Genomic DNA, 14,973 nt, shown 5'->3' with positions numbered 1-14,973 from the left:
AAAACTCAGTATTTGTATATGACTACTTCCCTCTTTCCATCCCCAGTTCGCACTACATTTTGTTTGTTTTTCCAAACGCCAGACACATGATTCAAGTTCCTTCAACTACATATTGCATAGGAATGGTCTGTTTTTATATAGTGTGGTGAAAACTGCCTGCTTTTCTTAAAATAATGCCTTTTCTCCTGACTAAAGTATATATTCTATAAACTCTGCTGAAGCTATTTATAAAACTTCACAATTTTTAAGTCTTTTCCACGGTCTTGGTTAGTAGGAAATTGCCCTCTGCAAATAATTACAAATTCAGCTGTGCTGAATACTTTAGTACTTAGTCACAATATATGTGTGACTTTAATACTTTAGACTTTAGTCACAAGTATACTGTCTCAATAGCTTCAATGCAGTTTCTGAACCAAATCTTCTTATGGATATTCAAGAAAGCTAAAATATGATACTACAGAAGGTCCAAGAAACCCTCTGAAAGAAACTAAGGTGTAACAACAGATATGTACCACATCTTGGCCTTTGAAAAATCAAGACAGCTTTGCAAATGATGATGTTTTTCCCTGAAACTTTCTGGAAATAAAATAGATTGAGAAATGACCTCATTCCTTTATTTCACTATATCAGGATTCAGCTTTCAAAAGAAAGAAATGCCATTCTCTAGAAATGAGCAGAGAAAGAATTTGTAGACTGCTTATCCTACATCTTCAACCTTCCCACAACCAGTACCTCCCTTTGCTTCCCACCCTTGCTTAGAAAGAAGTAATAGTATTTGCCATGGCAATAACCAGATTCTAATCTTTTTTAGGATCCCTCCTCACCGTCTGGTAGCCGCCAGAGTGAACGGGTAAGCAACCCCTCCTTTATGTAGTGCCAGGTGCCAGCCCAGTGCTTGGCAACTGCAGCATCTAAATTACATCTCCTGTGGAAACCCTGAGGCAGCTCCAGTGTGGAACAGAAAGCCCTCAAGCACAGCAGGAATGAGGATATGGTTAAAGAGTTTAAGTGCTGCTAGAAATCCCAGTGATGCTGAGGTGTGCTCTTGAATCTCAAACTCACATCACAAATGTGATAGCACAATTTGCATATTCAGGTCCTTGCACTTTTTAAATAATTGATTTTTCTGCAAAGAGCTTCAATACCATGATTTTTCCAGCACTTATTCTAAATGCAACCCTTTGCTTGTTGTGCTGTATGACTTACTTATGAAGGCATCCATTCTCATATCATTTTAAATGGCACATATTGTCTTTATTCTAATGACACAGAATGAGAAATTATTTTGTTGGAGATTTAACTCTTTCAACTTTTGTATCCTAGAGAATATCTTCCACCAAAAGAGCAATTATCAGTAGTCATGAAGGGCATGTGCTGTTTTATTTAGAAAGACAGTAGTGTTTTTTTGTTTTTCTTGAACAATCCGTGACAGAAAATTAAGGCATGTGGAGAAGCAAGGAGTGTTTTTCTTCCACTCTGATTTTTCCAGTTTTTGGGGTTTGGTTTTTCCATGTAATTTCATCTTAAATACATTTTTCCAGGATTTTTATTCCCCAGGAGGCAGCCAGTCAGGTGGACATGTAAGCATCTATTTTATTTATTATTTGCAGTTCTCTTTCAAAATGGCTGTAGTATTTAAAAATTATCCAAATGAATAAATGACACCAAAGCATTAATTTCCTGGAATTTATCATGACATCTGGCATCATGTCTTGTGAAATCAAATTGCAAACTGTTTGAATAAAAAAAAATAAAATTTTGTGTGTACAACAGTCTTGTTCTCCAGAAGCCATTTCAAACAAAAATAAATTGGGCCTTCTTTTTGCAGGGGTCATCTTCTCAAAGTGGTAGCTACTCCAGTGGACAGGTAAATAATAAATCTTTGTATTTTTGACCTGAAGAATCAATCATATCAATCATACAAAAGTTTGAGGCTCCATATTGTATTGCAGCAATTTTTAAGCTGTGAATTAAAAAGATTGGTTTATTCTTCCTTACATAGCTCTATGTAAAATTTCAAATGCAAGCAGAGTAATCAAAATACATTTCATGTATTTACTGATATTTTAACACCAGGAAACATGAAAGTAATAAATATTTGGCATGAATTTATATCTTTTAAATATAAAGTAAGTAATTTTTATTTTTTCAGGACTCATCCTCATCTGGAAGCAGCCAGTATGGTGGGCAGGTGGGAAATTTTTCTTCTTCGTTGTTATTGTGAGGGGTTTATCCCCCAGTGTACATATTTCAAGAAAATCTTACCAGACTGGTAATACCTAAATTTCCAGACTACTCTGTGATTTATTTTATTCTCATTAATCTTTCTATAGCTAAAATTGCATTCTCAACCAAATGGCTCTTTTCAAACAAAGTCAAAAAAGTAAAAGGCAATATTTTGTATTTAAATGCATGTGTCACAGAAAAATCTTTAAACAGGAATGTAACATTTACAGGGTTCACCTTCCTCAGGAGGCAGCCAGTCTGGTGGACAGGTATGACTTTCTTTCTCCACAGTCTTCCTCTGGGCTACTGTCAGGCACCCTGATTTATTTATCTCATCTTTCCTTTACAAGAACTCTTTTCCTTCACCACTGTCCTTTTTGCCCAAAGCCTCAGCAACACATTGCTTTCTTTTGCCACTGGTCATTTGGGCATCCTGCAAGCCAGAGTAACCAGCAGTAATTGTTTGGGACATGTATGTCAGCTTCTGTACCTGCTTTGGTACTAAACAAAATTAATGCATATTGAAAGTGTAAAGTGAGACACTGAATGGTGAACTCCTGGCTGCCTGTCAGTTAGTTTTATTAGAGTAGAAATCACCTGCTTTCTCTATCATCTGTAACATGAAACAGTACTGCATGTACTCCAGGTGCTCTGGCCTGTTTAGAAAAAAAAATTGCTTTCTGTGGTACTACTCAGAATGTGGTATTCATCCTTTTGCTGAGTATTATTTTAAGGTAAAAATTGTAGGTAATAAAATTTGAAGATTACAAAATGAGCATTTTGTAGCCCCATTGGAGCAATAAGTGCAGGAACAGTTGCATAGGATGAAACAGATTCAGTTCTTGAAGCTGGGCAATTAAAATGTGGCTTTATGGTTTGCATGCCTGGGATGGTAGAAGCAATTTGAATTGTAACTAGAACCCATTTCAGTCCTGTGCTCTTGACATCTTAAATATCTTCTGCATTCTTTACAGGGTGGATGTGATTGTTCTGGGGCAAATTCTGTAAGTGCTACTTGTTCATTATACATTTTCTTTTACTAAACTATTTAACTGGAAAATTATGTGAGATGCTATTTATTTCTAACTTACTTATTTGAATGTACTCTTAATTTTACATTCATTGTTCTTTTGGTAACTTAGATGGTTCTGATATGGTGGGAGTTATTTCTTATCATGCCAAGATTCAGTGTTACAGAATCATTGAATAATTTAGGTTGGAGAATGCCTCGGGTCCAGCCATTAACTCAGCACTGCCAAGGTCACCACTTAGCCATGACTCTAAGTGACACATGTACATGTTTTTTCAGTACCTCTGGGGCTGGTGACTCAGCCCCTTCCTCAGCAACCTCTCCAGTACTTGATAATCCTTTCAGTGAAGAAATTGTTTCCTAAAATCTAATGTGGGCCTTCCCTGGAGCAGCTTGAGGCCATTTCCTCTTGTTCTATTGCTTGTAACTTGAATGACAGGACCAACCCCCACCTGCCTACACCTCCTTTCAGGGAGTTGTAGAGAGCAATAAGGTCCCATCTGAGTCTCCTTTTGTCCAGGCTAAACAAACCCAGCACCTTCAGCTGCTCCTCACACACCTTGTGCTCCAGACCCTTCCCCAGCCCCTTTGCCATTTTTGGACACAATCCCACACCTTAAGGCCCTTCTTTTACTGAGGGGCCCAAAAGCAAACAAGGATTCAAGCTTCATCAGTGCCCAGTCAGTGCAGGGGGACAATCACTTCCCTAGTGCTGCTTGCTGGCCACATTATTTCTGATAAAAGCAGGAACCTCTAAAGCTGGCAGTAAGCTGCATTTCTGAGCAGTGAAGTCAGCTGCTGTACAATATTTACAGAGATGTGTATTTCTTCTCAAAAAGCCAAAAAAATATTGCATTAAATAGCAGAGTTAGTTGACAAAAGATCTATCATGAAAGAAAGCTAAAATAATATCCAGTCTATAAAATTGCCAATCATAAAAATTTGTATCAAAAAGCAATGTTTACAACATAGAAAACATAAACAAAACAAAAAAGGAAGTGACTTCTCACTTGTGCTTTTAATTCCATATTAGACTACTTAAGGACTATGAAATAGGGTAATCCCTGTTTTCCAAAGCAAATCATATGTGAACTATCAACATGTAGCTTGTAAAGGGCATTCCTGCACCTTGGAAATACTCTTCTTTCCTAGGCAATGAATTATAGGTAGATACAATATGTTACTTCATTATTTATGGTCTTGTGGACAAAAAAGGGCTATTTTCTCTATTGGCAAATTGATAAAAGTAAGTGAAGTATAAGTGTAACTAATTTCAGGCTGAGATATTCTTCCATTGAAATGCTATGGAACAGACATTCTAAGGTTCTGTTTCACTTATAGTTTATGACCAAAGACAAAGGGTAATTTTTCTTTTCTTTTTTTCCTTTATAGGGTGGATCCCCTACTTTAGTCAGAAGCGATTCCTCTGCAAATGTAAGAAATGTTCATCAGCTTTTAAATGTGTCCTCTGTTTGCTTTATCAATATAATGGCTAGAGAGGATAAAAAGAGTCAGTGTCTAATAGAAGTCATACACTTGTGAAAATAACCTACTTTAGTTACAATTAAAAATACACACAGGACAGTCGTTTTAATTGTAACTAAAAAATGCACACAGGACATTAGTGCAGTGATCTCAGTTTCTCTTTCCATTTGAAATAGTTTTCATTCAAAGAGAAGCCTTACAATGAAAATTTTTGTACAAACACAGGTAGATAACAGCATAAATATTTACATTGGGAGTCAATTCCATTGGCTTCCTTCAAATCATGTAAAAATATCACCCAAGGATATGCATTTATGTTATTTTATTCCTCTTAGATTATTACTGCAAGAAAGTTTTGTATTAGTCTTTATGTGCTACTATATTTCAAGAAGTTTTGCTACAAAAGACTTATTTAAGAGCAAAATAATTAGTGGTTTTGGTGTTTGCATTTTTTCCCCAGGACACATCTTCTTCTGGAGGTAGCCAGTACAACAGCCAGGTAAGCATTCATTCCAAAAAGAGAGGTAGTTTGCCACTTCTGAAAATTATTGTTAATTCATTCAATAAATTAATTTTTTATATAGGAACTGGGTAAAAAGAGCAAAAGCCCAGCAAGTGAAATTCATCTTTTATTCCTATTTGACCTTATTCGATTACGAAGAAAAAAAAATCCCATCTCCCCTCTTTAAAGAGACCTTTTGTTGTATGAGGTTTCAGCAAATTTTCTTAGTTTGGTTTTCAGAGTCCTGTTAGGTAGCCAATATTTTACTGCTAGCTCTGGCCCAGCATTCAGCTTTCCAAATTAAAAAAAGTAATTCTCCAGAAATGAGCAGAGAAAGAACAGGAAAGAATGTCACTTTAACCTTCCCAACATGTCACACAAGCAAAGCACTGTGTCTTTGCCTGCCACTCTTGCTAAGTATCTCAGGTATTTTCCCAAATTAGCTTGCTCAACTTAAATCCTAGTTATTAAAGCATTCTGAAAGTCCTGCTCACCTGTCTTCACTCTTACCTTGGTCTCTTGCTCCTGTTGTCCTGGAAGAGTCATGCTTTTATTTAAGGAAATCCTACTGCAGGTAATTCACTTATCTGGTATTCTTTACAGGATTCATATTCCTCTGGAGCTAGCCAGTATGGAGGACATGTAAGTTCTTTCTTTTAATATTTTATATTACATTTTTAATAAATATTTGACTCCTATTAAGGATCTCAATTTAATATATCACGAAAATTGACAGTGGTCTTTACTCTGTAGTAATATTGTGAATTCAAGGAAGACAAAAACCAGAGTTTATTTTGGGATAATTACACACAAACACTCAAATAGCAAAATACAGGTGTCTTTGCCACTTCTTTCCATAGAAAAATCCAATTAGACATTCATAAATAACTAATTCTCAATTGTTTTCCAGGAGTCATCTTCTTATGGAGGCAGCCAGTATGGTGGACAAGTAAGCATTAATAGTCCCCATTTTTGTAGTTTATTTACTGTCCACCTGATTGACTCTATCTTAGCTTTAATTTAATCTAAAATCTTTTCAGTAAATCTTTCTCTGTAGTGTTCTGATGCTACTGTAATTAAACAAGTTCAGATGAAGAACATTATCTAAGACTAAAAAAAAATAGAACGTGAAATACTTGGTTGACTCAATTGACTCTTGAAATTTGCAGGACTAGATATCATGTCTCTCTGAAATAAATTAGTACTTTATGAAGCTAACCAGAATTTTTAAAGCCTCATGAAATGATTCTATGAGCTTATGAAACAGGTGTAACAAGGTTTCAGTTTCCATTTTTTGTTTATTTTTAGGGTTCACCTTCCTCAGGAGGCAGCCAATATGGTGGACAGGTGAATATTCTTCCCTTGTAGCATTTACTACTTTATCAAAGAGATTTGGTAGTTCTCTGGGTAAAAGAATATTTTAAAGAGACTGGGGTTTGGTTTGGGGGGTTCTGTCCATTTTTTATCTAATTTGTTGCTAAGTATATAATGGTTATAAATCGGGATGCCAAGCCACAGAAGAGCTTTTAAGATGGAGCTTCTGAGGCATCATGGTAAATGCAGATGAGCCTCAGCCATTTTGGCACAGTCTGCTTCAGTCCACTCACAGTTCTGGAGTGAAGGAAACCAGGTACTCCTTCATATGTATCATGGTTTAAAGGATTACAATGTCATGGATATAGAGATTATTCAATTCTTTTTTGTTCAGGGTTCACCTTCTTCAGGAGGCAGCCAGTATGGAGGACAGGTGAGAATCTCTTCTTCTTCCACACCAAAACTCGGTACTTTTATATTGACTGAAAAAATATTTTGTGAAAAATGTTTTGTTTATCTGATAACAGATAGGTATCTAAATATATATGATCTGAAGCAATACAAAAATTATGGAAATCTGCTGCTTCTGTTGTATTAAATGCAGTTCTGGCCTTGTTCTACCCTCCAACCTGCTGTGTTGCTGTCAAGATTTCTTAGCTCTAACAATAAGGAAGGAGATTCATCCCTCCTCTACCTCATTTCCTTCAGAAAAATGCAGTATGAGAGTTGATATCTGAAAAGCAGTATGGTTTAAAATAGGAAGAGGGGAGAAGGTGAGGAGTTACTGGCTCCTCATGCCCCTGTGAAATGAAAGATGACAAAGTTCCTGGTGCTGCCTGCAGGTATAGCCTCTAATATGGAGTGACACAGAAAGCAATAGGCTGAGTGTTTACCTTCCTGTCATTGTGCAACAGAGGAAAAACATAGTGTTTCTTTTAAAAGTTCTTAACCCTTTGATTTGAGAAATAATTGGCACCTTTGCTACAGGGCTCATCTTTCTCAAGTGGCAGACCTTACGGAGGACAGGTGAGAATTGTTTTTCTGTTTATGGGTGTTTTCTCTATTGTTTGCCTTTTTTTTGTTTGTTTGTTTAGGGGTTTTTTTTGTTTGTTTGGTTTGTTTGTTTGTTGGTTTTTTTTTTGTTTTTTTTTTGTGAAAATCAGAATATTTTTTAAAGGAGTGTCTTACAGCAAAACAGTGTTTAGGCAGAATAAATTAATATCTGATTCTGCTGTGCCAGGCCACATAAGCAAAGTATGGAAGGCTGCTGTGAGCACACAGGTCAGGGCAGCAGCACTACTCACACCTGCCTGAAGCTGACTTTGATTCAAACTGCATTGTTCTGCTTAAACAGCAGCCACTGTAAAGGCTTTCAGTGGATTTCAGTATGGTCATAAAGTAAATGTTCATGTCTCTGTGGCTCTTAAATCCAAGGAAGATATAAATGTGTTTTTCTGTGACAGGTCATGAGCTAAAGAATGTGCAACAAATCAAAATGCTTTTTCATTTCTTTAGGGTATAGCTTCTTCGGGAAGCAGCCAGTATAGTGGACAGGTAAAACTTCTGCTTTCATGGTACTTGCAGTTTGGGTGCACAGCTCATCAGGAAAACAGATGGATATTTTTTGCAAAAAAGGAACATTCTGAGATAGAATAGCATCAAGCCAGACTGAAGCAGTCTGAGTCTGTCTATATCAGATAATGTTAAGAGCAAATGATACAGGGACCAGTGACACTGCACAGAAATGTTTCTTCAACATATCACGGTTTAAGAAGATAATTTCTGTGTTATGTTTAAATGGAGGCAATTTGAAATTCTGAGAACCACAGAGAACAAGTGAGACTGTTACTCAGTAACACGAAGTAATTAAGTTACTCATTTCTTCCAGGGCTTTTCTTCAGGGGTCAGACAGTCTGGTGGACAGGTATGTTGTCTCTCTCTGCACTGTTCAGTACTGCTAGTGTCATAGACTCACAAATTGCTTTGTGTAACTTTCCTTCACAAAAACTGTTTCCAGTTACACATTTTATCCAGATTGAATGTGGAAAGTGAGGCACTGAATAGTAAACACCTGGCCACCTCCAAATTTTATCAGAGTAGAAGTTACCTAATTGGCCTCCACTGGAAGTCATCTAAAGAGCACTTATCCTTTTGTGAGTAGGTTTTACTGTAGATTTTAAATGAGAAGTTAGAAGATTCTATTTTAAAATTTGATCAGTAAGTGCGCAGCTAGCTTAAAAGGGCAGAGGAGAGATAAAGAAACTGCTTTTTTAAATGGAGCTTGATATGTTGATGAATAGTGTTTTACAGTCCATTTTCTTAGAGTAGCAGAATATGAGTTTGATTTACTACTTCAGAGGCCTATTCCCATCACAGACCCAGGAAAGTAAGTTTGGTTGTGTTTTGTACAGGGTGGGTGTGTGTGCCCCGGTGGAGGTTCAGTAAGTATTTTTTGTCTTTATATATTTTTCATAGTATGTACATGTACTGGAAAATTCCCAAGGAACTACACTTCTTGAAATAATTCTGTCTGTGAAGTTCTCTGTATGATGAAAGCTTTTCCCACATTATGTTAAAATGATCAATTTTGAACCTGCTAAAGGCAAAAATATTAAGTGACTTGCAACCATAGTATTGTATTCAAAATACAAACTACTCAGTTTGTAAGAGAGGCCTGGGACTTTTCTAAGAATCTGTGTCACAAATATCTCATAGTGTACCTGTTGGGTTTTGGACTTTGCTCTTATGATAGTTATTAACAGTATGATTGAACTAGTGAAATTTAGATTAACATTTTGGCTCCAAATTCTTTCAGAATGGGGCAGAGAAACACATTTGAAAAAGTTAAAGCTATTTCCATTTTTCTGTCTAATTAGTATATTTCCTATTTCTTTGTAAACTCCTGAAAAAAAAGCCAAAAACCCCCAAATATACATTCAGTAGAGTAAAAAATTGCTTGGATCACTATTTCTCTTTATTGGTCTGTGTAATCAAGTAAAATTACGTGCCTAAGTATATAACCCATGGTATATATACCAATTTTGAGAATCAAAAATGTTGAAAACACTTAATAAATTAGAATTTATATAAACAGAAATTATATTATAATTATAATAATAATGATAATAATAGTCAATTATGTACACATTATATATATACACATATGTATTCCTTGACATATAAATCAAGATGAATCAGAATAACAGAAAGCGGTGTAAATGACTTGATCACTGCAGTAGGTCACTGTGTTCTCTTGGATTTCCTTTGTGACACTGAGGTTAGTACAGAGTAAACATTGCTGTTTCTGTTGAATGCAGGGCTCTTTCGCAGGAACCAACTACCATGGTGGACAGGTAGGCAGTTTGTCTCTCACATTTACAAAGATTAGTTCCTCAGGAATAAACATGGCTCAGTTGTCATATGTGCCAGCAGCCATTAAATATTGAGCTCAATTTAGTCACAAAGATAGGTACAATAATTTCAGAGTGCACGGGGCTTTTACTCAATCACTCTTGACATTTCAGTTATATCCTTCTATATACAAGAGCCAAGGTTTTACTTTGTAGTTATAGAAGCTTTCTTACATTGAAAAATTACTGAAGAATCATTCACAGGGTTCATCTCACTGCATAAACCAACAATGTGATGTATGCACAATTAGTCATCTGCCACTGCATAGTAACTGTGTAAAATTCTTCCAGTTAATTTAGTGTCATGAGTATTGTTTATATTATATTAAGTCCAGGATCTTTTTTTGCCATTTAAAAACTTGTTGCTATTTAAAAAAAAAAAAAGGTTATTAAAAATTTGCATTCTTTTTATAGGGTTCATATCCTGGAAGTAATCAGTATGGTGGACAGGCAAGCAAATTTTCTTTGTTTTCAAGATCTTACTTCTATTTGCAATTTATCAGCTGAAAAAATATCATGCAGTACATATACTGACAGTTTTTAGGATCATTTTACTCCTAATAAATATTTGAAAACGGGTACTGTCAGTAGCTGGAGTCTACTCAAAATGGAGTAGCATGAACAAATTTCCATGCAAAGAAATTCCATAGATCATTATTTTAGTTGTTTTACCTCAGAATGCTACTTATTTCAAGTGATTATTTTAATATTTACATTAAATACTTGGAAAATTAGGTACAGAATAAACCAATAGATACCGCTTTCAAAATATGAATTCGTGTGTTGCACACAGTAACACTACTTTAACCTCTTCAGGTCACCTCAAGACTCCTCCTGTTAAGCATGTACCTTTATGCAGACTGTTTGCCACTAATTCAGAAATGTTACTAGTGCAAATAGCTGACAGAGGAAATGCATGACTAACTCAAAAGATGGAGCTTATTTTTCATTAGTATTACTGTGTTTGCAGTGTCTCACTGTACCATACTAAAAAAATTAATTGCTTTTTACTCCACTGGCAAGCATTGGTGTTCAGTATCACTATTAAAAAGATAATCTCACCTAGAATGGAGAGGATTCTTAACAGCTGCAAATATTTTTTTTTCCCCCAAACTACCTATTTGGTAATATTAAGTGTCTTTGCAATAATACACAAGGTGCTCTCTAAACATGTCTGACATAGTAGAAAATCACAAATAGAGTAAATTGGGTTTTTTTCTCTTGATTGGAGCCATATCTAAGACACTTTTGATCCATTTATTTATGGAACAGAACAGTCTCAGCAGGTGTTTTGTGACCACCCAATTTACTACTTTCAGCTGTTGAAGAACTTCAAGGCATTAGATCAGAAGTCTTTTACTGCATCTTTTTAGATTAATATACTTTCCAGATTATGACTGAGATCTCCTGTAAAAAGTCCAGTGATGTTTCATTTTGTACAGAATAACAAAAAGTAACCACTGTTCATTTTCTGTGATTTTTTAATAGGGATCTTATCCCTCAGGAGGCAGCCAATATGGTGGGCAGGTTAGTATTCTCTTTCCATCCCATCACTTCAAACTCTCTCCTAATATAGTCTCTAAATCAGGTCGGTTACTTGATGCTGACAGACACATTAATTTGGCCACTTTATTGAGTTTAAGCAGGATTGAAGTCATTTCTATAAGGTGAATAAAAGATTTGGTTCCAATGAGTTACTGCTCTGAGTATAAAATATTCCTTTGAACACACTATAGTTGCCAGGCTGTTTTTCATAACACTGCTTTCTTGATTCAAATTGCCATTGCTGCGGTGTGTAGTACAAAGTGTAAATTTTAAGCATCCCATTTACCTTTTTTTGTTCAAAGAACACCCAAATAAGCTTGTCTTATGTACTGCAGAAATTGTCTCAAGACAGTGATAGAAGATTTTACATTCAATTAATACAAGTTTGATTTACTTTTTACAGGGCTCATATCCTTCTGGAGGCAGACAACATGGTAAACCAGTAAGTACAAAACATTCAAATCTACCTTTCTCTTTTCTTATTCACCTGCTTAAAAAAATGATAGCAAGTTAGTTATAGACTAGACAGGGAATCACTTTAACATGCAAAGAGTGGCACCTGATTTACTTATCTGGGATATTCTCAACAAATTCAAAGATGATATTTATTTTCACACAGTTTTGAGACAGTTTACTGTGTAGTTGAACCAGTAATCACAGAATAAGTCCACTGGATTTTTGTGTGTGTGTATGTAAGGAACTTCTGAACAGCTATTTATGTTTAAATTAATAATAATACACTTTGTGCTCAGAGCTCAGTTTTTCATTGATTTTGTATGCATTTTTCTAAAGCATTTCTGTCTTGCTTTGAAGAAAACACTTTTCCTTTTTGAAGGAAATAATAGTTGCCATTTAACTATGCATATTTTCAACTTCTACCATTTCAGACTACTCTTTTTACTATGTAATTTGGACCTCACTCTTGCCATTCAATGGTAGTTGATACAAATGTTTTAGCTTATCTCTTATAGAAAAGATGTACTTGTAATTAAAAAGTGATCATAAAGGTTACATTTTCTAATACATGAATCCTAAAGGTAGGACATTTTATGTATGTATTTGATGGCATTTCTTAAAAACTTAATGGTTGTAACATTTCCTGTTGGCAATGCCATTCAAATAAGCAGAGCCACTTCACCAGAAAACTGAATAAGATGCTTTAGGAACATCTAATTTTTCTGTACCTACTTTTATTTTAAACAACCTTTCTTATTAGAGTTTCCTTTAAGTAGGGGCTATAGAGTAAAGGCCTCTTATAATTTGCCTTATTTTGTTGGTGCTGTCTTTTTTTCCCCAAATGTAACCATATACTGATACCAGGAGAATTATGGTTTAATTGGACCTTATTATTTTTTCTATTCCATCTATTAAACACAACTATAAACCAGTTCTTTTCTCTTGAGAATTTTGTATTAAATTGTCCAATACAACATTTAAAAGAACACACATAACAGAAAATGTTAAATATATGTATTTCAGATAAGGTTTTGCCTGGGATTTTTAGATGACTATACAAAACAGTGTTCATTCTTCTGTGGTCTTTAATTACAGAGAGTAAGACTATTTAAGCACAAATAGACTTAGAGTCAAAAACAGGTATCTTTTTTCAGGGTTCCTCTTCCTCAGGAGGCAGTCATCAAGGAAAGCCAGTAAGGATATTCTTCTTTCAGTATTCTGCAACCAAATTAGAAATGGGGATCTTGGGTTTTAAGATAGACAACAACAATGAGGGTGAAATTTTAAATTGTGTTACAATGGTAAAGGTATGAGAAAAATTACCAATAAGAATTGGAATATTTTGCTGAAACTTAGAACGTTGCAGCATTTATTCCTCCCATAGCAAAGTTTTTATATACTCTGTTGCTTACTCATAGGAACATGCTTGGGTCATTCTAATAGAATGATGCATTTAAGTATCAGTGTAATTGTTTCAGTTTCCAACTCTGTAGTTCAGACAAGACACATTGCTTTGACCCATTCCTCTGAAACTTTTCCTGCAACAAAAAGGACATAGCTGTGCTTATTTGAGGCTATTCAATTAAAATAGGGGGGGGGAAGTGCAGTGAAAATGGTAAAACTAAAATCACTATCAGACCCGATATTAATCCAGGGCATTTTCAAGATTGCTGTGTGCTCTTTGGACACTGTTCACTGCAGCCTTGTATGACAAAATTAAACGGTTCATAATTATTTCACAGGGTGGCTCTGGCTCAGGAAGCACTTACTCTGGGAAACCGGTAAGAATACTTTCATCACAGCACTTAAATCTTCTTTTCTCAGTAAACCAAGAACCCGGGTGGTGGGTAGAGAAATTTTGGGATGACTTGGTCTGAAGAGAACATTGTGTATTAATACTATTTCAACCTTCCTCTTGAACAACTTAAACCCATGCTGTGGTTAAAGCTATTAAAATCTTGTTGATCACAGGAAAAAACTGTTCAAAACCGTTGGCTGGGAACACCTCTATAAATGTATTTGTTTGTTTATTTTCAGCAATCACCTTACTCAGGCGGCAGTCAAGTGGTAAGAATTTTTCCTCTGTAGTTTCTACTGGTTTGTTTCTATAAATGTCAGAAAACTGAAAGCTGCCAAATTTCCTACATCTGAATGAATGTTTGAGAACACATGTGCAACATAATAAATGAAATAGTCTTAAACAAAAATGAAAAGTGGGACCACATAGGTGCTTTATACTTTTGACCCTGACTGTCACTGAAAAATATGTGTTGATATAAATGTGGCACATGATCTTTTGACATCAGAAGAGTCTATGTAATAGACGTGGCTAATAGAAAAAGATTTCTCTGAAAATTTCTATGCTTTTATAATAGCAATAAAGAGAACTATTTAGGAATGGGTTTATCAAATTTTTCTCTCTTTTTTTTTTTTAATATAGAGCTCTGCTGGGAAACAGTCTACTCCCCAACTCCTGATGTTATTCAGTGTTTTGAGTGCCTTTGCTCTCTCTGCTGCTGTATCAAAATGGTCTATATGAACTTCTGAAGTGTTACTTGACAGCCTAAACATGGATTATAATCTGTATTATTAGATTACTTAATGTAAGAAAAAAGTACCATTAAGTCAAATTGGCAGATGCTACTTGGCTGTTATATTGCATGTCTAGCTGGTATGTCATGCCCCTCATTAGTTTACCTCTGGTTTTAGTCATTAGTAGTTAAAATTAGTTGTGTCAGTGTTTTAGGCATCATTTTAAGAGAGCATATGGTACCCTACCTATAGGACATATTTTTATTTCCAATAGGGAATGCGATGAACACCTACCTGAAATGACTGGTGTGACAAATGAATACTTAGGGAAATATTTGGTTATTAACCAAAGTGGACAAGGTGAAATAAACTGTTGTATATGCAAACTGAGCACTGTGCCTGGTAATCATGGCATAAGGTAAGGCTAATGTGAACTTCTGATAAGCAGTCTCCATGGGACAGAAGAAAAGATG

General features: G+C 35.4%; 1 protein-coding gene across 6 annotated transcripts in view; it reads left to right on the top strand.

Moving 5' to 3' along the window:
• SLC35A3 (solute carrier family 35 member A3) overlaps positions 1–14,973 on the top strand; it is a 40,283-nt gene that overhangs the window by 265 nt on the left and 25,045 nt on the right. For 3 of the 6 annotated variants that reach the window (XR_010366296.1, XR_010366297.1, XM_064428124.1), the window contains exons 2-24: positions 812–850; positions 1,542–1,580; positions 1,829–1,867; positions 2,153–2,191; positions 2,457–2,495; positions 3,201–3,230; positions 4,649–4,690; positions 5,202–5,240; positions 5,847–5,885; positions 6,154–6,192; positions 6,552–6,590; positions 6,952–6,990; positions 7,545–7,583; positions 8,073–8,111; positions 8,446–8,481; positions 8,969–8,998; positions 9,875–9,910; positions 10,382–10,417; positions 11,456–11,494; positions 11,916–11,954; positions 13,123–13,161; positions 13,711–13,749; positions 14,006–14,035. Coding sequence is in view for 4 of the 6 variants with exons in the window: in XM_064428124.1 (XP_064284194.1) it covers positions 812–850; positions 1,542–1,580; positions 1,829–1,867; positions 2,153–2,191; positions 2,457–2,495; positions 3,201–3,230; positions 4,649–4,690; positions 5,202–5,240; positions 5,847–5,885; positions 6,154–6,192; positions 6,552–6,590; positions 6,952–6,990; positions 7,545–7,583; positions 8,073–8,111; positions 8,446–8,481; positions 8,969–8,998; positions 9,875–9,910; positions 10,382–10,417; positions 11,456–11,494; positions 11,916–11,954; positions 13,123–13,161; positions 13,711–13,749; positions 14,006–14,035 (864 nt within the window). In the remaining 2 variants the exon portion in view is untranslated. The remainder of the gene's footprint in view (positions 1–811; positions 851–1,541; positions 1,581–1,828; positions 1,868–2,152; positions 2,192–2,456; positions 2,496–3,200; positions 3,231–4,648; positions 4,691–5,201; positions 5,241–5,846; positions 5,886–6,153; positions 6,193–6,551; positions 6,591–6,951; positions 6,991–7,544; positions 7,584–8,072; positions 8,112–8,445; positions 8,482–8,968; positions 8,999–9,874; positions 9,911–10,381; positions 10,418–11,455; positions 11,495–11,915; positions 11,955–13,122; positions 13,162–13,710; positions 13,750–14,005; positions 14,036–14,973) is intronic. The other 3 variants (XM_064428126.1, XM_064428125.1, XM_064428127.1) reach the window with 3 other exon arrangements.

The sequence above is a fragment of the Passer domesticus genome, chromosome 7 (genome assembly GCF_036417665.1).
Source record: "Passer domesticus isolate bPasDom1 chromosome 7, bPasDom1.hap1, whole genome shotgun sequence".
In the NCBI taxonomy this organism is placed as follows: Eukaryota; Metazoa; Chordata; class Aves; order Passeriformes; family Passeridae; genus Passer; species Passer domesticus.
Note: the sequence above shows the minus strand (reverse complement) of the source record. Positions and strands in the feature narration are given on the sequence as shown.